The sequence below is a fragment of the Aethalodelphis obliquidens genome, unplaced genomic scaffold (assembly GCF_003676395.1).
Source record: "Aethalodelphis obliquidens isolate GAN/ISIS:26980383/991018 unplaced genomic scaffold, ASM367639v1 scaffold25, whole genome shotgun sequence".
NCBI classification, from domain to species: domain Eukaryota; kingdom Metazoa; phylum Chordata; class Mammalia; order Artiodactyla; family Delphinidae; genus Aethalodelphis; species Aethalodelphis obliquidens.
This window is the reverse complement of record NW_020837969.1, coordinates 11,497,809-11,519,318: the sequence shown is the minus strand read 5'-3', so window position 1 is coordinate 11,519,318 and position 21,510 is coordinate 11,497,809. Positions and strand designations below refer to the sequence as shown.

The window sequence follows — 21,510 nt, the reverse complement described above, 5'->3', positions numbered from 1 at the left end:
ATGTGGATGTTTATACAGAAGCTTCATTCATAATATCCAAATCTTGGAAGCAACCAAGATGTCCTTCAGCAGTTGAATGGGTAGATAAACTTGGTCCATCCAGACAATGGGGATATTATTCAGCTAAAAAGAAATGAGCTATCAAGTCATGAAAAGACATGACAAAACGTTAAATGCATTTAACTGAGTGAAAGAAGCCCATCTGAGAAGGCTACAGACTGTGTGATTCAACTCTATGACATTCTGGAAAAGGCAAAACTGGGGACAGTAAAAAGATCAGGGTTTGGGGGAGGGAGGAACAGGTGGAGCACAGAGGATTTTTAGGGCAGTGAAACTACTCTCTATGACACTCTCATGGTGGATACCTGTCATTATACATTTGTCAAACCCACAGAATGTTCAACGCCAAGAGTGAGCCCTGATGTAAGCCAGGGACTCTGGATGGTGATGATGTATCAGTGCAGGTTCATGGATTGTAACGAATCTCCCATCTGGTGGGGATGGTGACAGTGGGCTGGGGGAGGGTCGGGCAGAGGGGTACATGGGAAATCTCTGTGCCCCACCCTCAATTTTGCTGTGAACCTAAAACTGCTCTAAAACATAAAGTCGTATTAAAAACAAAAAAAGAAGATAATAACCTAGCTCAATAAGACACATACATACAAAAAGTAAACAGGAAAGTGTCGACTGGAAAAAGAAAAAGCACAACCTAAAAGCTGACAATTGTTTTATTTCTGCGGACTTCAAGCCTGGGATGCAGCCTCTTAGATGGCTCTGAGGGACTGCTCTGAAGAGGTAAGGGAGGAGCTAGGATACACAGAAGTTTTTCCAACAAAGACCAGGTAGTGGGAACATCCAAAGAGTACTGTTAATTAAAGAAAACCAAGTTAAGGAATTCAGTGCTTTTCTGTGCATGGCAAGATGCAAGAGTCTGGACTCTGAAATCATTCCTTTGCTATGCACCTCAGCTCTCTGGGGCCAGCATCCTGTGCTTTCCCACCCTAAGTTCCCTCAGGGTGCACAGTTTGGGAGAAGGGGGGGGGGGGTAGGGAGGAGGGCTGCAGTGGCTGAGTCAGCCCATCTGTCTCCAGCCTGAGTCCCCTCAGGGCGCACCATCAGGAGGGGCTGTAGTGGTTTGATGGCAGCAACACTTTTTTCCAGATGTGGCAGGCAACATTTTTCATTCACAAAAAGGAAGACATTTTAAAAAGTCTAATAAAAGGCAATTTGTGCCACCAGTTATTAAACATATTATAAAACTTCAGCAAGTAAACTGTGGAAATGTAACAAGAATAGGCAGAATTCAAGAGAACAGAATGGAAAAGCCCAACAAACCATAACACACAGCAATTTTAGTAAGGGTGATGTGTCCAAGAGGGTAAAAGAACAATGATTTAAACAAAAAAAAAAAGATGTAGAACAACTGCTTATCTACTTTTAGAGAAAAAAACTTAAGTTCTTATTTTCACAACAGACAGCAAAATAAATTCCACACAGATGAAAGAGTTTTTCCTTTTAAATGAAGCCATAAAGGAACTAAGGAGAATCTGATCTCAAGGAAGGAAATGCCTTTCTCAGCATAAAAGCAAGAGGAAAAACACAGAGAAAAACTGAGAGATTTTATCGTTTTTTAAGAAAACATTTACGTATTTTAATAAAAAGTCTAGTTTGAAATCCATATACATTTACAACAAATCAAATATTGGGGATTTGGTAAAGATAAATATTTGGTCTTTGTCTCTGCTTCCTGGCACAAAGCCCCTAAAGACTACTTGGAATTTATAGTCTTTTGTATGCTAATAAGATGACGCAGGGGGGTCTTGGTGGAGGGGGCCAGAGAACTCCAGGATGGGGGCTGGCCACCAGAAAAGCAAACTCCTATAGTCAGAACTTTCCGTCTGTCCGTCCGTCCATCCCACCACCACCCCTCCCACCACCACCCCTCCCTTGACCTTTGGGAAAGGCTAAAATTGACTCAGTGACCAATGCCAGTGATTTAATCTATCCTGCCTGATAGGAGGAAACAGAACTTCCAGATAACAGGTTCAGGAGCCTCCAGGCTGGTGAGGGCACGTGTGCAGGGAAGACAGCAGGTCCACAGAGGTCGAGGAGGCCCCTCCCCACACACCTGGCTCCATGCATCTCTTCCATCTGGTTGTTCCTGCGTTTTATCCTTTACAATATACCTCTAATTTTAAGTAAAGTGCTTTCTTGAATTTCTGTAAGCTTTCCTAGTTAATTACTGAAACCAGTGGGAGATCATGGAACCCCTGACTTGTAGTCAGCTAGAGAGAAGTGTGGGTAGCCTGGGCACCCACTTTTTTATTATGGTAAAAAACACATAACACAAAATGTACCATTTTAACCATTTCTAAGTATATAGTACTGTCTTAGTCAGTTTGGGATTACCATACACAATACAACAGACTAGGTGTCTTATAAACAACAGAAATTTATGTCTTATAGTTCTGGAGGCTGGAAATACAAGATGAAGGGGCCTGCAGATTCAGTGTATGGTGAGGCCCATTTCCTGGTTCACAATGGCACTTTTTCCCCTATGTCCTCAGATGGCGGAAGAGAGAAGGGAGCTCTCTGGTGCTTCCTTTCTAAGGGCACTAATCCCATTCATGAGGGTTCCATCCTCATGACCTATGACCTCCCAAAGGCCCCACCTCCTAACACCATCACCTTGGGGGTTAGGTTTCAACATATGAATTTGCAGGGAGACACAAACATTCGGTCTACAGCAAGTACAGTACTAACTATATGCACACTGTTGTGCAAGAGAGCTCTAGGACTTTTTTTCATCCTGCAAAACTAAAACTCCTAACCACCAAACAGTAGCTCCCTGTTTTCTGCCTTCCCTAGCCCTGGGCACTCCAATTCTATGTCCTGTGTCTGAGACTTTGATTATTTCAAGACCTCATATAAGTGGAATCATACACATTTATCTTTTCGTGGTGAGCTTGTTTCACTTAGCATAATATCCCCAAGGTTCATCAATGTTGGAGCATGACAGGATTTCCCTCTTTTTAAAGGCTAAGCATTATTCCATTCTGCGCACGGACCACATTTTCTTTATGGAAGGAAGGAGTGGGACTACTGAATCATATGGTACTTCTCTATATTTAAAACATTTTCGGAAACTCCAGGCTGTTTTCCATAGTGGCTGCACCATTTTACATTCCCACCAACAGTGCGCAGGGTTGCAATTTCTTCAATTTCAATTTCATCTTTACCAACACTTGTTATTTTCTGGGGGGTTTTTGATAGTGGCCATCCTAACATGTGTGAGCTGATATTGTGGTTTTGATTTGCATTTCCATGCAAACAGAATATAGTAAATTTGCATAGTTCTTTGGAAAAATGTATACTCAAGTTCTTTGCCCATTTTAAAAATTAGGTTTGTTTCCTTGTTTGTTTTTGGTGTTGAGCTGTAGTTCATTTCTATATTCTGCATATTAACCCCAAACCTCAGGTATGAGGTTTGCAAATATTTTCTCACATTCCATAGGCTGCCCTTTTTACTGTTGTTTCCTTCGCTGCACAGAAGTTTTTAAGTTTCATGTAGCCTCACTTGTCAATTTTTGGTTTTACTGGCTGTGTTCTGGTGGCATATCCAAGAAATCACTGCCAAGACCAATACGAAGAAGATTTTTGCCTGTTTTCTTCTAGGAGTCTTATGGTTTCAGATCTTACGTTCAGGTCTTTAATTCATTCTAAGTTATCTTTTGTACATGGTATAATGTCAGGGTTCAACTTCAGTTTTTTGCATGTGGATAACCAGTTTTCTACATTTCATTGGCTGAACAGACTGTTCTTTCCCCATCATGTGTTCTTGTCACCCTTGTCATAGACCATTTGACCATATAAGTGAGAGTTTATTTCTGGGCTCTCTAGTGCCATATTGTTTATGTTACTGTAGTCTGTAATATGTTTTGAGGTCAGAAAGTGTGAGGTCTCCAGCTTTTTCTTTCTCAAGAAAAAAACTGCGGGCTAGTCAAAAAGAATTTTGGCTATTCATAGTTCTTTAGGATTCCATATGAATTTAAGATGGATTTTTCTATTTCTGCAAAAACTGCCACTGGATCTGGTAGGGATTGCAGTGAATCCATAGATCACTTTGGGTAGTGTGGATATTTTAAGAATATCAAGTCTTCCACTCCATGAACATAGGATGTCTTTCTACTTATTTGTGTCTTCTTTAATTTCTTTCAGCAATGTTTTCTAGTTTCAGTGCATTGCATTTTTGTCCCCATGGTTAAATTTATTCCAAGTTTTTTATTCTTTTGATGCTACTGTAAATGGGATTTTTTTCTTAATCTCCTTTTTGGAATTTTCACTGTAGTGTATAGAAACAAACCTGATTATGTATCCAGCAACTTTTCTAAATTTGCTCATTAGTTATAACAAGCTTTTTTGTGGAATCTCTAAGTTTTCTATGTATAAGATCGTGTCATCTGCAAAAAAAGATAATTTTACTTCTCTCTTTCCAATTTGGATGCCTTTTATTTCTTTTTCTTGCCTAATGTGCTCTGGCTAGGACTTCCAGTACTACATGGAACAGAAGTGGCAAGAATGGGCATCCTTGCATTATTACTGATCTTCGAGTAAAAGCCTTCAATTTTTCACCACTGAGTAGGATGTTAGCTGTGGGCTTTTCACATATGGTCTTAATTATGTTGTGGTATTTTCCCTCTGTTTATAATCAGTTAAATGCTTTGTCATGATAAGGTGCTGAATTTTATGAAATGCTTTTTCTGTATCAATTGAGATAATTATGTGGTTTTTCTCCTTCAATATGTTAATGTGGCATGTTACACATAGATTTTCAAATCTTGAACCATCCTTGGGTTCCAAGAATAAATCCCACTTGGTCATAGTGTATCATCCTTTTAATGTGTTGCTGAATTTGGTTTGCTAGTATTTTGTTGAGGATTTTTGTATCAATATTCATCAAAGATACTGTTCTATACTTTTCTTGTAGCATCTTTTTCTTTTTTTTTGGCCACGCCACGCAGCATGTGGGATCTTAGTTGCCTGACCAGGGATCAAACCCACACCCCCTGCAGTGGGAGCATGAAGTCTTAACCACGGGACCGCCAGGGAAGTCTGCTTGTAGTATCTTTTTCTGGTTTTGCTATTAGAGTAATGCTGGCCTCAAAAAATGAGTTTGGAAATGTTTCTTCCTCTTCAATTTTTGGGAAGAGTTTAAGAAGGACTGGTGTTAATTTTCTTTAAGTGTTCAAAAGAATTTTCCAGTGAAGCCATCTGGTCCGCGGTTTTTCTTTGTTGGGAGGTTTTTGATTACTGATTCAAACTCCTTACTAGTTATATATCTGTTCAGATTTTTATTTCTTCATGTTCAGTCTTGATCGGTTGTATGCTTCTAAAAATCTATTCATATCTTCCAGTTTATCAAATTTGTTAGTGTATAATTGTTCATAGCAATCTCTTGTAATCCTTTTTATTTCTGTGACATCAGTTTTAATACCACCTGTCATTTCTGATTTTTCTTTTTTTTTCCTCTGAGAGTTTGTCAACTTTGTTAATCTTTTCAAAAAACCAACTTTTAGTTTCACTGACTTCTTTTCTATTGTTCTTCTACTATCTAATCATTTCTCTCTGCTCTATTCTTTATGTTTTCCTTCTTTCTGCTAACTTTCAGTTTAGTTTGTTCTTTTTCTAGTTCCTTAAAGTGTAAATATACTGACTTGAGGTCTATTTTTTTTTTTTTTTGCAGCACACAGGCCTCTCACTGTTGTGGCCTCTCCCACTGTGGAGCACAGGCTCTGGATGCGCAGGCTCAGCAGCCATGCCATGGCTCACAGAACCCGTGTCCCCTGCATCGGCAGGCGGACTCTCAACCACTGCGCCACCAGGGAAGCCCAAGAGGTCTAATTTTTAATGTAAGCATCTGCCACTATAAACTCCTTCTTGGTACTGCTTTGCTACATCCCATAAATTTGGGTGTCTTGCGTTTTTGTTTTCATTTGCCTCAAGATATTTTCTAATTTCTCTGGTGATTTTAGCCCACTGGTTGTTCAAGAGTGTCTTACTTTCTACATACCTATGAATTTCCAGTTTTCCTTTAGCTATTGATTTCTAGTTTCATTCCATTGTGGTTCAAAAGATCCTCAGTATGATTTCAATCTTACTAAATTTATTAAGACTTGTTTTGTGGCCTAACATGATTTCCCTTGGAGAATGTTCTTTGTTAATCTGAGAAGAACATGTATTCTGCTGTTGTTCGGAATGTTCTATATAGTCTGTTTAGGTCCATTTGGTCTATAGTATTGTTCAAATCTGCTGTTTGCTTACTGATTTTCTGTATGTTGTTTTACTCATTACTGGAAGTGGGGTATTCAAGTTTCCTACTATTATTATGTTGTTGTCTATTTCTGTCCTTAATTCTGTCAATGTTTGCTTCATATATTTGGGAGCTATGATATATGTATTACATATATATGTATTACATATATAATATATATGTAACATATATAATTATATGATGACCCTCCTTGTCTCCTGTGACAAATTTTTGACTTATTTTTTTGTCTGATGTACTTGCATACTTTTTTTTTTTTTTTTTGTGGTACGCGGGCCTCTCACTGTTGCAGCCTCTCCCATTGCGGAGCACAGGCTCTGGACGCGCAGGCTCAGCAGACATGGCTCACGGGCCCAGCCGCTCCACGGCATGTGGGATCTTCCTGGACTGGGGCATGAACCCATGACCCCTGCATCGGCAGGCGGACTTTCAACCACTGCGCCACCAGGGAAGCCCTTGCATACTTATTTTTAAAAATCTATTCAGCTACTCTGTATCTTTTGATTGGGGAGTTTAATACATTTACACTGAAAGTAATTACTGATAGGGAAGCACTTACTATTTCCATTTTGTTGATTGTTTTTTGTATGTCTTACAGTTTATTTGTTCCTCTTTTCTGTTCTTGCTTCCTTCCTTTGTTTCATTGGTTTTCTGTAGGGACATGCTTCGATCCCTTTCTCATTTTCTTTTGTGTATATTCTACGGGTATTTTTTTGTGGGGGCTACATAATATATTTTATAGTTACAACAATCTTTTAAACTAATAACTTCAATCACATACAGAAACTCTACTCCTTTATATCGCCCCTCCACTTGTTATCAATATCACAAGTTACATCTTTTTACATTTATTTATAGTTACTATATTTATGTTTTTATCTTTTAAGTTCTATACCCAAATTAAAAGTGATCTACGTAACACCATCACAGTATTACAGATTTTATACCTGTCTATATATTCACCTTTAACAAAAAGCATTATGTTTTCATGTGCTTTTATGTTACATTTCAGTGTGAAGGAACTCCCTTTAGTTCCTCTGCTAAAGCAGGTCTAGTGACAAGGTAATTACTCCCTCAGCTTTTATTTCTCTGGGAAGGTCTTATTTCTCCTTCATTTTTGAAGGACGGTTTTGCCAGATAGTTTTCCTGGTTGGCATTTTTATTTTCTTTCAGCACTTTGACTATATCATCCCACTTCCTCCTGGCCTGTAACGTTACTGCTAAGATATTCACTGAGAATCTTATGGGCGCTCCCTTGTATGTGACAACTCGCTTTTTTCTTGCTGTTTTTAGGATTCTCTCTTTGGCTTTGCCTCGTGACAGTTTTATTATAATGTGTCTTGGTTTGGGCCTCTTTTGAGCAACCTGAATTTGGATATTTACCTCCTTCCTCAGGTTTGGGAAGCTTCCTGCCCTTTTCTCCTAGTTCTTTGACACTGCATGTGTTGGTCCACTTATTCGTGTCCCATAAGTCTCTTAGGCCTTCTACACTCTTTGTCATTCTTTTTTCTTTTTGTTCCTGACTCGGTAATTTCAAGTGACTTGTCTTCAAACTCACTGATTCTTTCTTCTACTTGGTCGATTCTGTTGTTGAACCCCCTAGAGAAATTTTCAATTTAGCTATTGTATTCTTCAGCTCCACAATTTGGTCCTTTTTTATACTTCCTCTTTGTTGATATTTACATTTCGTTCATGCATCATTTTCACAACTGCAGCTAGTTCTCTATGCTCTCTCGTAGCATACTGTGTTTAAGACAATTAATTTGAATTTGTAGGTAATTCACAGATCTCAGCTTCTTTAGGGTCAGTTTCTGGATATTTATTTTGTTCCTATGACTAGGCCATATTTCCCTGTTTCTTCAGATGCCTCATTATTTTTTGCTGAGATTTGGGCATCTGAAAAAACTGCCACCTCTCCCAGTCTTTATGGACTGGCTTCATACAGGGAAAGACCTTCACCAAGCATGCTGGCTAGAGATTCTGGGAGCCTCTAAATCTTTTCTGGGGATGTGTCTCCTCTGAGGTTGTGCATGTAATTTCCCAATTAGAGAGTTTTCTCAGTTTCTCTTTCCAGAGCTTGTAACCTCTTTTTCCCTCTGGCATCTGTCTGTAGGTTCTCTGGCACTGCAACAAGCAGCTGAACTCTCATTTGTTCTAAGTGGCCCCAGGTGTGCCAAGTATGCCAGTCAGGTGAGACAAGCTAGTCCCCTGGGCAGCTTCTCAAAAAGCCAGAACGTAGGGCATGTGCTCCACTCTTCTATTACCTTCCTGACGGAGAAGTCTTGAGTTTGGCGTTTACTACCAATTGTGCTAAGGGACACTTGTGGGAACGGCTATTGTGAGTGAAGTGAAGCAGCCTCCTTACCCATTTCAATGCAGCTGTTCTCAGCTTTGTGCCTGCCTGGTTTACTGCAACTTCGTAACTGGTTTCTGGAGTCATAAAGGCTTTTTTGGCCCATATATTGTAAGGCAGTGTCTCTGAGGGGAAACAGGCTTGGGGCTTCCCTTCCACCATCTTGCTGGCGTCACTCCTCTTATGCTTGCCTGGGCACCCCATCTGTGGCTGACTTCTGACATGGCGGCAGTCCTGTGGGACGGAGCCCTTCACTTGCGGGGTCTGTGCTAACTTCAGGTAGTGTCAGAACGGAAATGAATTGCAGAACACCCACTTGGTGTCAGAAAATTGGAGAACTGCTTGGTATCAGGAAAAAACAACATGGAGATATATATATTCCTTATGATAAAAATGGAAAGGTGTGGAGATGATCAGTCTTAATTATAGTTACAGACTGTCTTTTCTCTGTAAAATTTCTCAGCACACTTTCTTGTCACATCGATCAATGTCTATAATTACATCTTGGGGCAAAACGTCTCCATTTATTGTTTAAAACACCATCACTATAAAACTTTGTTTTTAAAAAGTATTATTGGTCTTCAGTCAACAAGCTTAGTATTTAGCTATAGCCAAACACCTGGCAAAGAAGATCTAAAAAGAGATATAAATAGTTACAAGGAAGCACTAAATCACATCAGGTATTATTTTAAAGTTTAACTGATACAGAAGAGGGAGAATGAAGTAACTGGTACGTGACTTACAGTAGGTCACTGGGGGGAATTTGTAATAAAGCCTCTTGGTTGTAATAAAATTTGCTGCTGTAACACAGCACACTACCACACAACACCACCTCTGGGGTGGAAGACAGCCCTCCACCACTGACCTATGTGACGAGGGAAAGAGAGGAAGCGAGGCAGGTGCACACACGGCTTCCTCTCACATGACAGGCCAGAACCTGGACACAGAGCCCCTGCTGGTGCAAACGATGCTCTCTGGTTAGGGAGCTGTACACCCAGTGAACACTTGCTACTGGGGGAAAGTCAGCAGTCTCCCCAGAAGGGCACCTGCTGGCCCCCAGGCTCCGCAGAACTAAGATGAACACCATTACACACACAGTTCTTACTGTCTCAAAACACCTCCCGGTTCCTTTAGCCTCCATGCTCCATCTGGGTTAAGATGATGCGGACTATCACATGCTGTTCTTAGTGTCGTCTCCTTGACCATAAAAGCATGACTCATTTCATCATGGAATGAGATAAAGGACCAAACTAGACAATTAATTTATGTGAAAGCATGGAAAGCTATACGAATGCACACTTGTTAATTAACAAAATGTAAGCCCAGGAAGAATATAAATGAGCTCTAGCACCCTGCCATTTATTTCCAGGTTTAGCAATTAAGACTCCCTACTTGTACCTGAAATCACAACAAATTCCACACTGCAAACCTCTAATGAATCAAGTTGCCTTAGAGTTAGAAGAGACTTCAAAGATCCTTTAGTCTAAACCAGGGGTCAGCAGTTCTATTGGAACGCAGCCACACCTGTTCACTTACACACGTCATAGCTGTTTGCACAGGACAGCTGCAAAGTTGAGCAGCTGTGATGGAGACTGTACAGCGCGCACAGCCCAATTCCTGCTCTAAACCTCTCACTGAGAACAGGGATTCTGGAGAGGGAATAACTGACTCATCTGCCCCTAGTCACACAATTAGCGACAGGTGGGCCCAGGTCTGCCTGCTGACACCGGGCTACCTACTCCCTTTCCCCTGGTCCCAGTTCATTCATCAGCTGCAGTGTAAGTTCTGAAATGGAGAGCCAGGTCCTTGCAGTTCTTCACAAATGATGAGCCCTTCAGCTCCTCCCCCCAGCACCACACCTGCGCAGCTCGTCCGTCAGGATGTGCGACGCCGTCCCCAAGTCACACGTCCACAGTCAACTCGTTAAGCTGCTCCCAAAGCCACAGCGCCCTGGGCTTCCCTGCTGCTCAGAGGTGACATCTTCGTCCTGATCACTGCGACTGCCCTTCAGCCTTTGACCTTCACCTCAAAAGGCAACAGCTCTCTTCCACTGGCTTTGGCAAGCTCACTTCTTCCCTCTTGTCCTGATACTGTTCCATCTAGAATTCAGGCTCTTATTTCACGTCCCAACTCCTACACCAGAATCCTGTTTCAATGCACCTTGCCTCTAATCCCTCCTCCGCAGACAAGTATTTCCTGTCAAATACCATGAAGCCCTGACTCAAAGGCCCTCAATATTCGTCTAAAAGGTGAAGTCTGAAACCCTTAATGGGGCTTCCCAACCTCCCGTGCCAGTTAAATTGGTTTGTTCTCTATCCCCCAAACCTCTTTTGGATCCAAAGCTACGCCATTTCCCCCCTTTCTCACTGTCTTTCCTCAAGAACCGGCTTAAAGTCTACCTGCTCTTCCTCCAATAATTAAGTTGAAAAGGAGGTGAATAAAGAAAAGGGTGCGTGTATGTGTGACAGCTCTGCTTTTCTCACAATGTTCTAGTACTTTTCACTTGCTAATTCACCAGAGAACCATCTATCTCCCATAGTAAGACTTCGATAAATACACTCATTATTACAATACTTAAGCATAGCAAAAAGTAGAAGTATCCTAGGGTGTTTGTTGAAATTTGAGCCAAGACACAATTTTATCAATGCTTTTTAAGGCACTAATTGTTGAAGCCCTAGAATTTTTTGAATATAAAATATGAATGTTTGGAAAGTGAAGAAAAATATCACGAATTTACGATAACCTGTAAGGTAAGAGAAAGAGGGTAGCAAAAAAAAAAAACCTCAAGAGAAACCCGGATTCAAATTCCTATTAGTGGCTACATAACTCTGCACAAGTTTTTTAGCTTCCTTAAGTTCCTCAAATGTAAAATAGAGTTGATTCTCCTTATTCAAGGCAGCTGTGCTGTAAAAGTTGCCACAGACAATGAATCAGCAAATACTGAATCACTGCTCTTACAGGAAATACAGGGTCAGGTTCCTGTGAGCCTCTGTCACATTTTCATCAATCATTCAATACATAACCTTGTTTTGTGTGTGTTTCTGTATAAAGACACTTCATTTAATATGTATTGTACAGCCATTAACGTTGACCTCAGGCCTGAACAAAGCTCATCTAACATGCATCTTCTCCTTAAGGTACATCACAATCTTCTGTGATGCAATTTTTAATGAGTAGCAATTTTTAAAGAATATTCTAGGTCGTACGACCTTAAGTTCTAGTAAAATCAGTAAAAGTGAACCTTATGAACTAGGATTTTAAACTCATAGGAGTAACAATTTCAATCTAAATGCTTAATATTAGCATTGACAGGTGAACATTACACAGAGTAGTGTGCTGGGGCCTGGGGCCTGAGACAGACACCAAGCCTTAACCCTTTCCATCCTCAAGTGGCCACTGTGCTAACAGGACAGGGCGGGGGACCTTGGAATTCAACCAGCTCATGCCTAGAGAGGTTCACAGGCCCAGGCACATACAAGCATCCACAAACCTGAGATGAACTGATCTGAATCTGGGGGAAAAGTCCGGAACTATGCCGTCCAATTCACTAACCAGCAGCTAAACACAGTTGCCAGGGAGCTGGAACAGGGCTAACACGACTGAGGAAACGCATTTTCAATTATTTATGTACCAATTCAAAAAAAGACACTCAATTCAGTTATTAGAAAACTTTTATGTATGTTCAGAACAACTTGGATAAAACAATCTACTTTTTCAACTGCAAATTTTATAAAATCTAAATACTGACCACGTATTTCTGAGGAAAAGTGAGTATACAAATTGAGATGTGCTAGTAAATGTAAAATACACACTAGATTTCAAAGACTTAGTATGAAAAAAAAGTGAAAGTAAAGTAACTCCTTAACGAATTTTTATATTGGCTACATATTGATATAATTAATATTTTGGATATATTTAATTTAGAATATTGCATTGAAATTAATTTCACCTTTTTAAAAAACACTTTTAATGTGGCTACCAGAAAATTTTTGCACTGTATTTCTATTGGACTGTGCTACTCTGTCTCATAAACAGGAGAAACTTCAGGCCTCCTTTGAGATGCCTTAAGTGAATCTAGAAGGAAGGAGTATTTTACCTCTGATCTTTTATCTTCTCCTCCTCTTCCTCCCCTTCCCTCAACTAACTGTCTGCTTTTATTTGATGAAAGGAGTTTTGCAGACTAAACATCAGATTTATCACGGGAATGTCCAATAAGACTAACCTCACAGAGAAGTATCTGCCTAGTCCCAAATGAACCTGTATCCAGGAAGAAATCAGATCTTCTAGGCTAGATGACTCCCACTCATCCTTCCAGGCCGATGAAAAGAAAACCGACGCTGCGGCTGCTTCCCTGATGACCCATTTAACCCCCTCAGCACTCTACACACAAGCCCAGTTCCCACATCTGGTGGTGTCGACAATCCTGCACCCAGTCCCTTCACTCCACGAGCACGGACAGGTGCACCCCCAGCCCCTTCTTGGCATTAGGGTCACAGCAATGGGCATAGAATCCTCCTCTGTGGAGCCTTTGGACTAGAATGTAGATGACTCTTAAGAAGACAGTTAAGTGCTCTCTGAATGCTATCAAACCAGTGAGATGCAGGAGGTCGCTGTCACTGGTAGGAGTGCAGCTGGGCTGACACTGGGATCACTGTCACCGCCACCCTCAAAGCTCCTGTCCATCTGTTGCCTCCCCACCCCTACCCCGGCTGGGCCACATGGGCAGCAAGAAGATTCCAGAGCTGCTGACAAAGATTCTCAGGGTCAAGACTCATTGACATTGATCCGAGACAGGGCACAAGGGAGCCTGACTCCATTCTGGTCAAGTAGAGAGTCTCTGTCACCACCTGGTAGTAGCTGTCACCCTCCTGCTTTGTGACTGGTTTACACATCTGGCAAATGGTGGCACTAACCCAGTCAAGGGCTTTTAGCAGTGTCTAAGGACAACAGATAATACACGGTAGAGTAGCTTCACCTTATGCCAATTTCACAGATGAAAAACAAACCGGAAGCTTGTCTGGATGGGGGCCTGCACAAGGGCATCTGGTAACAAGCAGCAGGGGTGGGACTCAACCAAGGCATATGGATACGGACACCAGTGACAACGTCCACATCTGAACCACCAGGCTGTATCTGCACATAAATGCAGTTATTTTGACTCCAGTTTAATCCATCTAGTGACATGGTAACAGGACTGATGGGGAAGACTTTAGAAGTCTTCGTTTAGGCTTATAAACATAGGAAAAGCTATTTAATATCGTCCACGAGGGAAACACAAATTAAAACCACATTAAGGTAGTACTTTTCACCCATCAGATCTAAAACTCTGCAGACATACTGCATTGTATCATACTGGCCAGCCCATCCTGAAAGCCAGTTGCATACATGGCTGGTTGACGCATACATTCATGCAACCTCTTTGGGAGGGCACTTTCGAGACATCTATCAAAATTACAAAGGGAGATTTTCTGATGATGCCTATTCTAACCAGTGTGAGGTGATACCTCATTGTAGTTTTGATTTGCATTTCCCTAGTAATTAGTGATGTTGAGTAGCTTTTCATGTGCCTCTTGGCCAACTGTAGGTCTTCTTTGGAGAAATGTCTATTTAGGTCTTCCACCCATTTTTTGATTGGGTTGTTTGTGTTTTTGATATTGAGCTGTATGAGCTGTTTATATATTTTGGAGATTAATCCTTTGTCCGTTGATTTGTTTGCAAATATTTTCTCCCATTCTGAGGGTTGTCTTTTTGTCTTGTTTATAGTTTCCTTTGCTGTACAAAAGCTCTTAAGTTTCATTAGGTCCCATTTGTTTATTTTTGTTTTTATTTCCATTACTCTAGGAGGTAGGTCAAAAGAGATCTTGTGATTTATGTCAAAGAGTGTTTTTCCTATGTTTCCCTCCAAGAGTTTTTATAACTGGTCTTACATTTAGGTCTTTCACCCATTTTGAGTTTATTTTTGTGTATGGTGTTAGGGAGTGTTCTAATTTCATTCTTTTACATGTAGCTGTCCAGTTTTCCCAGTACCACTTAGTGAAGAGACTGTCTTTTCTCCATTGTATATCCTTGCCTCCTTTGTCATAGATTAGGTGACCATAGGTGTGTGGGTTTATCTCTGGGCTTTCTATCCTGTTCCATTGATCTATATTTCTGTTTTCGTGCCAGTACCATATTGTCTTGATTACTGTAGCTTTGTAGTATAGTCTGAAGTCAGGGAGTCTGATTCTTCCAGCTCCTTTTTTTTTTTTCTCAAAACTGCTTTGGCTATTCAGGGTCTTTTGTGTCTCCATACAAATGCTGGAGAGGGTGTGGAGAAAAGGGAACCCTCTTGCATTGTTGATGGGAATGTAAATTGATACAGCCACTATGGAGAACAGTATGGAGGTTCCTTAAGAAACTAAAAATAGAATTACTGTATGACCCAGCAATCCCACTACTGGGAATATACCCAGAGAAAACCATAATTCAAAAAGACACATGGGGCTTCCCTGGTGGCACAGTGGTTAAGAATCTGCCTGCCAATGCAGGGACATGGGTTCAAGCCCTGGTCCGGGAAGATCCCACATGCCACGGAGCAACTAAGCCCGTGCGCCCCAACTATGGAGCCTGCGCTCTAGAGCCCACAAGCCACAACTACTGAAGCCTGTACGCCGCAATGAAGAGTAGTCTCCACTCACTGCAACTAGAGAAAGCCCCCGCACAGCAACAAAGACCCAACACAGCCAAAAATAAATAAAATAACATTAATTAATTAACAAAAAAAAGCTTTAAAAGAAAAAAAAAAAGACACATGTACCCCAATGTTCACTGCAGCACTATTTACAACAGCCAGGTCATGGAAGCAACAGAAATGCCCATCGACAGATGAATGGATAAAGAAGATATGGTACATATATACAATGGAATATTACTCAGCCATAAAAGGGAATGAAATTGGATCATTTCTAGAGACATGGATGGACCTAGAGGCTGTCATAAAGAGTGAAATAAGTCAGAAAGAGAAAAACAAATATCGTATATTAACACATATATATGGAATCTAGAAAAAGGGTACAGATGAACCAGTTTGCAAGGCAGAAATAGAGACATACATGTAGAGAACAAATGCATGGACAGCAAGGGGGGAAAGCAGCGGGGGTATGAATTGGGAGATTGGGATTGACATGTACACACTAATATGTATAAAATAGATAACTAATAAGAAAAAAAGAAAAACTAATAAATGTTTGATTAAAAAAAATTACAAAGGGAGGTCCCCTTGGACTCAGCTCCACTTCTAGACATCTATCGTCAGATATGTGAAATGATTTATACTCATGTTTGTAATAGAAAGAGACTAGAAATAACCTCCTAAAGGTCACCAATAGAGGTCTGGCATTTAAAGTCTATATATCCATACCAGGAAATACCATACAACACTGATACACACACAAACACTGGAAAGAATAAAGAAGCCTTCACATAACAATCAGATCCAAAACGTATTGCTAAGTGGAAAAAGCAAGGGGTAAGTGTCTTAAAGTTGTTAATTAAAGCCCAGTCTATCCTCAAAGCCCATGCTCCTCCCAGTATATCAGCCCCAAGAAAGAGTTTGAGGCCTTAGAGCATTTACTTTCTCAACTAAAGCGCTCCCATAAACCTCCACGCATCTACTTCACTCCGTTCTTCCCATCACCATAAAGCAAACTTAAACAGAGCTCTCACAGTACCCCGCAAGAAAGATTCGGTGTCATCTCAACTAAGACTTACTACCCCTTGGTTCTTCCTATCTTCAGAGCAGAGTAAAAAGCACCTGAAATGTTCCCTGATTTTTTTTTTTTGGAATGCCTACAGAATATGTCTAAGTCTTTTAAAATTTTAACATGAAAATATGCCAAAAACACCATGAGTTTTGTTTCTAAGGACATTAAAGTACAGCTAACTAAGTCCCAGTGCAGTGCAGCTCAAAGCAAGTGAAGGCCGGCCCAAACCTCAGCACGCGGATCTCATCGTAGACCCCCATTTCCTTCTCACAGACCCCGGAGCAGGGCCTAAAGAAGACTCAGCAACTCCATATCCACCAGAAGGAGCCCAATTAGATTTAATAATACACAGGCTTAAAGATGATTTTTTTCAGCTGCAGTGCTAAGACAGGAAGTGTTCCATGCTACACATATTATTTATCGAGGGAACAATTCAAAGTGCAGAAAAATGTTTGTAGTGGGAAAACAAATGTACGATTTTAAACACACATTTATGTATATGCATAAATGTTGCATGGATAGCTGTATAAAAAAAGGTAACAATACTTCCCACTGGAAAGACGAAGAAGTTAAGACCCGGCATTTAATATCCAGAAATCTTCTACCATATGCATAGCAGATTTGTTTTTTTTTAATTAGACTCATTAAAACTTGTAAGTCTCTCTTTTTTAAATGATTACAATAAATGATTCACCTTAAAAACCCCACTGTTACAAAATAGATGTGTATTCATGACAAAAAAGGCCAATTGCCTAAAGAAATGCTCAGAGAAATTTATTTTCTATAATGTTAAAGCTATTTTAGTACAGTCAAGTGTTCCTTAAATCCAAGTAATAACTGAATGCCTCACATTTCAAACTTATTAGAACCTAACATTAAGCTATTTTTTTCTTTTTAAAAAAACAACACAGATTACAGCCATGTGACCTGATTTTCAAGTAGGTCGAACAGACCAGATTTGAATACAAACTAAATGCCTTTCTAGAATAAGACAAAGTGTACTCTGAGCCTACATGTTTAATATGAGCGGGCTGACAGGGGTGGAGGGGTGGTGGCGGGCCACTGGAGACTGAAAATGAAACAGATAAGACCGTCTTTCTAATGAGACACAATTTAACAGATCCATTAAATTCTTCTCGTATGAATTCCTACCTCTTTCAACTTTAAAATAAAATTTTGCCAGCAGAAGTTTTATGGTAGACTTGTCATGAATTTTCAAGTTTAATGCTAAGAGAAGCTGGCTTTGGGATAAAGATCAATCTACCTGATGAAATGAACTCAATTTAGAGTATGACTGACTTGCCACAAAAAGTCTGCTTTTCTATAGCAAAGTTTTCAACACATCAAACTATAGATACCCTTAATAAAGTAACACAGAAGCTGCAGTCAGCTCTCACTCCTAGAAGATAATACAGGATAAAATCCAGATGACTTTGGGTGTGCTGATGGCTTTGGGGAAACACCACCAAAGACATGATCTATGAAAGAAATAACTGATAACCTGGACTTCATTAAAATTAAAAACTTCTGCTCTGTGAAACATAAATGTTAAGAAAATGAAAAGACAAGCCACAGACTGGGAGAAAATATTTGGAAAAGACATCTGATAAAGGACTGTTATCCAAAATACACAAAGAACTCTTAAAACTCAACAATAAGGAGAAAAAGCAACTCAAAAAATGGGTCAAAAAAATCTGACCAGACGTCTCACCGAAGAAGACATACAGATGGCAAATGAGCAATATAAAGAGGTGGTCCACATCACGTGTCATCAGGGAAATGCAAATTAAACGAGATGCCACTACACACCTATTAGAATGACCAAAATCCAGAACACTGATAACTGGAATGCAAGGACAGGACGCAAGAGGAACTCTCATTTATTGCTGGTGGGCATGCAGATTGGTACAGTCACTTTGGAGACAGTCTGGTTTCTTACAAAACAAAACATACTCTTAGCCTATGATCTAGGAATCACACTCCTTGGTATTTATCCAAGTGAGTTAAAAACTAATGTCCACACAAAACCCTGCACATGATGTTTAACAGCAGCTTTATATACAACTGCCAAAACGTGGAAGCAACCAAGATGCCCTTCTGTAGGTGAACAGGTAAACTGGTACATGCAGATGATGGAATATTATTCAGCGTTAAAAAGAAATGAATTACCAAGTCGTGAAAAGACAGGGAGGACCCTTAAATATACTGCTCAGTGAGTAAGAGAAACCAATCTATAAAAGCTGCATATTTTATGATTCAACTCTGACATTCTGGAGAAGACAAAACTATGGAGACTAAAAAGATTAGTGGCTGTGGGGCTGTAGGAAGGGGTGAACAGGCAGAGCACAGAGGGTTTTTCGGGCAGTGAACCTCTTCTGTATGGCACTATAATGGTGAGTTCATGTCATTACACATTTGTTCAGACCCACAGAACGAACAACACCAAGAGGGAACCCTAATGTAAATTGTGGACTCTGGGCGATAATGATGTGTCCATAGAGGTTCACTGGTTGTAACAAATGGGATTTTGCTAGTATCAGGGGGAGGCTGTGTCTGTATGGGGACAGGGGGTATATGGGAACTCTGCATTTTCCACTCAATTGCTGGGTACCTAAAAATAAAGACTATTAAAACACACACACAAATACACAGTGAGAAAAAAAGGTATAGATTGTAATTCTGTAAACTTGAAGATCGGGAAAAAAGTTTTAATAAATGTATCACTAATGGTTGAGTCTAGGAAGTATATATGTGGGTGTTCAATCTCCTATCCTTCCAACTTTTCCCTGTAAGTAATTTAACTTAAGAGGAAAAAACGTGTTTTAGGATTCACTAGGAGAAATACAAGCAGAACATAGGAAGAATCAATTTAAAAATTTTAATAGTTCGTTCAGAAACAACAAATATTTCTTATCTTTGACCAATAATAGTTATTTACAAAATTAAATAACTCTATAACCACACTTAAACTGCATATAAATTCTCAACATTATATTTAAGAGAGCTGCTGTTTAAAGTAACCATAAAGGGCTTCCCTGATGGCACAGTGGTTAAGAATCCACCTGCCAATGCAGGGGACACGGGTTGCAGCCCTGGTCCAGGAAGATCCCACATGCTACGGAGCAGCTAAGCCCGTGCGCCACAACTACTGAGCCTGCGCCCTAGAGCCCGTGAGCCACAACTACTGAGCTCGCGTGCCTAGAGCCCGTGCTCCGCAACAAGAGAAGCCACCGCGATGAGAAACCCACGCACCGCAACGAAGAATAGCCCCCGCTCGCCACAACTAGAGAAAGCCCGCGTGCAGCAATGAAGACCCAACGCACCTAAAAATAAATAAATAAATTTATAAAAATGAAGTAACCATAACATTTTGAGATTTAAAAAATAAAGAGTAAGGTGAGCACTAATACCACCAAAACTTGATTTCTGAAAGACACTTCAGATAGGGACCGTATTTAAATGCTTAATCAAGGGCATTTAACTCCTATAAAAAAATGTCTTATCAAGACGAGACAACTTCAGTTCCAAGGGAAGTTATTTAGAACCAAGTGGGAAAGAAACAATCTGGTGAACTATTTACAAGTCCTGAGAAGAAAGATACCGATCCCCATTAACTTCCGTTACAGGCCACCAGCAACAGGAGAGTTTCCAAACATTTAACAAACAAGAAACTGTATGACCACCGTCATTTTAAAACTAAAATAAAGAGCTGAATTTCACTGCACATGGAAAGGAACGCTGCGTTGGGGATGAGGTGGAGGCAAGCATTTGTAGCGCAGACAGGATCCACCTGGGATCCTTTTTAATTAAAAAATTCTAAACATTCCAGGCACATCTCTGAACTTGTAAGGCCAGTGTCTTTCTGTATAAAGGACATCTGCCTTCTTCCTCCAACTAAAGGTTTAAACATAGGTGAAGGTCTGTTGCTTAAACAAACAAGTATTTAGCACACTTAGCGCGCTGCTTTGGCCCCCACCGGTCCAGGCCTTGCCCGTGAGTCCGCCCCGGCGAGGCGCGGTCCCCGTCCGCAGCAAGGCCACGGCCCGAGGTTCCTGGGTGCGCGCCCTCTGCCCTACCACCTCCGGGGACTGCGCCCGCGGTCCCGAACACGCGCGAAGAGGGTGGCGGGGCATGGGGTTCAGTCACTCCTAACGTGGGGGGTCACCACGAGCCACGCGGGATCCTAACGGGCCGCGCGGCGCGGGCCTCACCTGCGCACCCCACCTGTGCGCCTCTCCAACGGCGCAGCGCAGGCCTCACCTGCGCCCTCCCCGACCCGCGCCCTCCCCGACCCGCGCCCCCTCACCTGCGCGGCGGCAGCGGCGGCGGCGGCAGCGGCGGCGGCGGGGGCGACGGAGGGCGGCGGCCCCGCCCGCAGGCCATCCTCCTCCTCGGGGGGCTCGTCCAGGAGCACCCGGCTCCGGCCCAGCTTCCACATGCTCCCAGGCGGGCGCCGGCGTCCGTGCGTCCGTGCGTCCGTGCGCGCCCCTCCTCGGCCGGCCCGCAGCGCGGACGCACCGGCTGCGGCTCCTGCAGGACCGGACGCGGCCAGTGGGGCCGGGCGGGGCCGGGCTGTGGGGCGGGCCCACCTCCAGGACCGGGCCCTCCCCACCCCCACCCCGCCCCGGCCCCTCCCGGACCGGACCCGGTCCCCGCACCCAGCGAGACCCACCGTACGCCCGGGACCGGGCCCACCTCCAGGCGGGCCACACCCCCCAGGCCCCCATTTCCCCTGCTCGCGGTCCCCCCACCCCAAGTCACCGCCCCTCCGGCCAGGCCCTGACCCCGACCGACCCTCCCACACCTCCAACGAGGCTCCTCCTCCTCCTCTCAGCGAGGTCCCCGCCCCCCACATCACTCCACGAGGTCCTTACCTCGGGTCCCCACCCCAAGCTGACCCCCTCACACCTCACCCCCCACCACGGGCCCCTCAACACCTCGGGATGATCCCCGAACCCCCCGGCCGACCCCCTCACCCTCCACCAGGGATCACCTCTCACCCGGGCCCCCTTAACCTGGCCCCCACTCATCTGGGACCGCCCCCGCTCACCCCTCAGTCCGAGGCCCCCGCAACCCGGGCGGACCTC

The 21,510-nt window shown here is 42.2% G+C and overlaps 1 protein-coding gene across 1 annotated transcript in view; it reads right to left on the bottom strand.

Annotated features, from left to right (window-relative positions):
• TDRP (testis development related protein) overlaps window positions 1-20,965 on the bottom strand; it is a 50,080-nt gene extending 29,115 nt beyond the window's left edge. The window contains exon 1 of the mRNA XM_027122576.1: window positions 20,730-20,965. Coding sequence (XP_026978377.1) covers window positions 20,730-20,861 — 132 coding nt within the window. The 5' untranslated portion in view covers window positions 20,862-20,965. The remainder of the gene's footprint in view (window positions 1-20,729) is intronic.
• Between the last annotated feature and the right edge of the window lie 545 nt (window positions 20,966-21,510).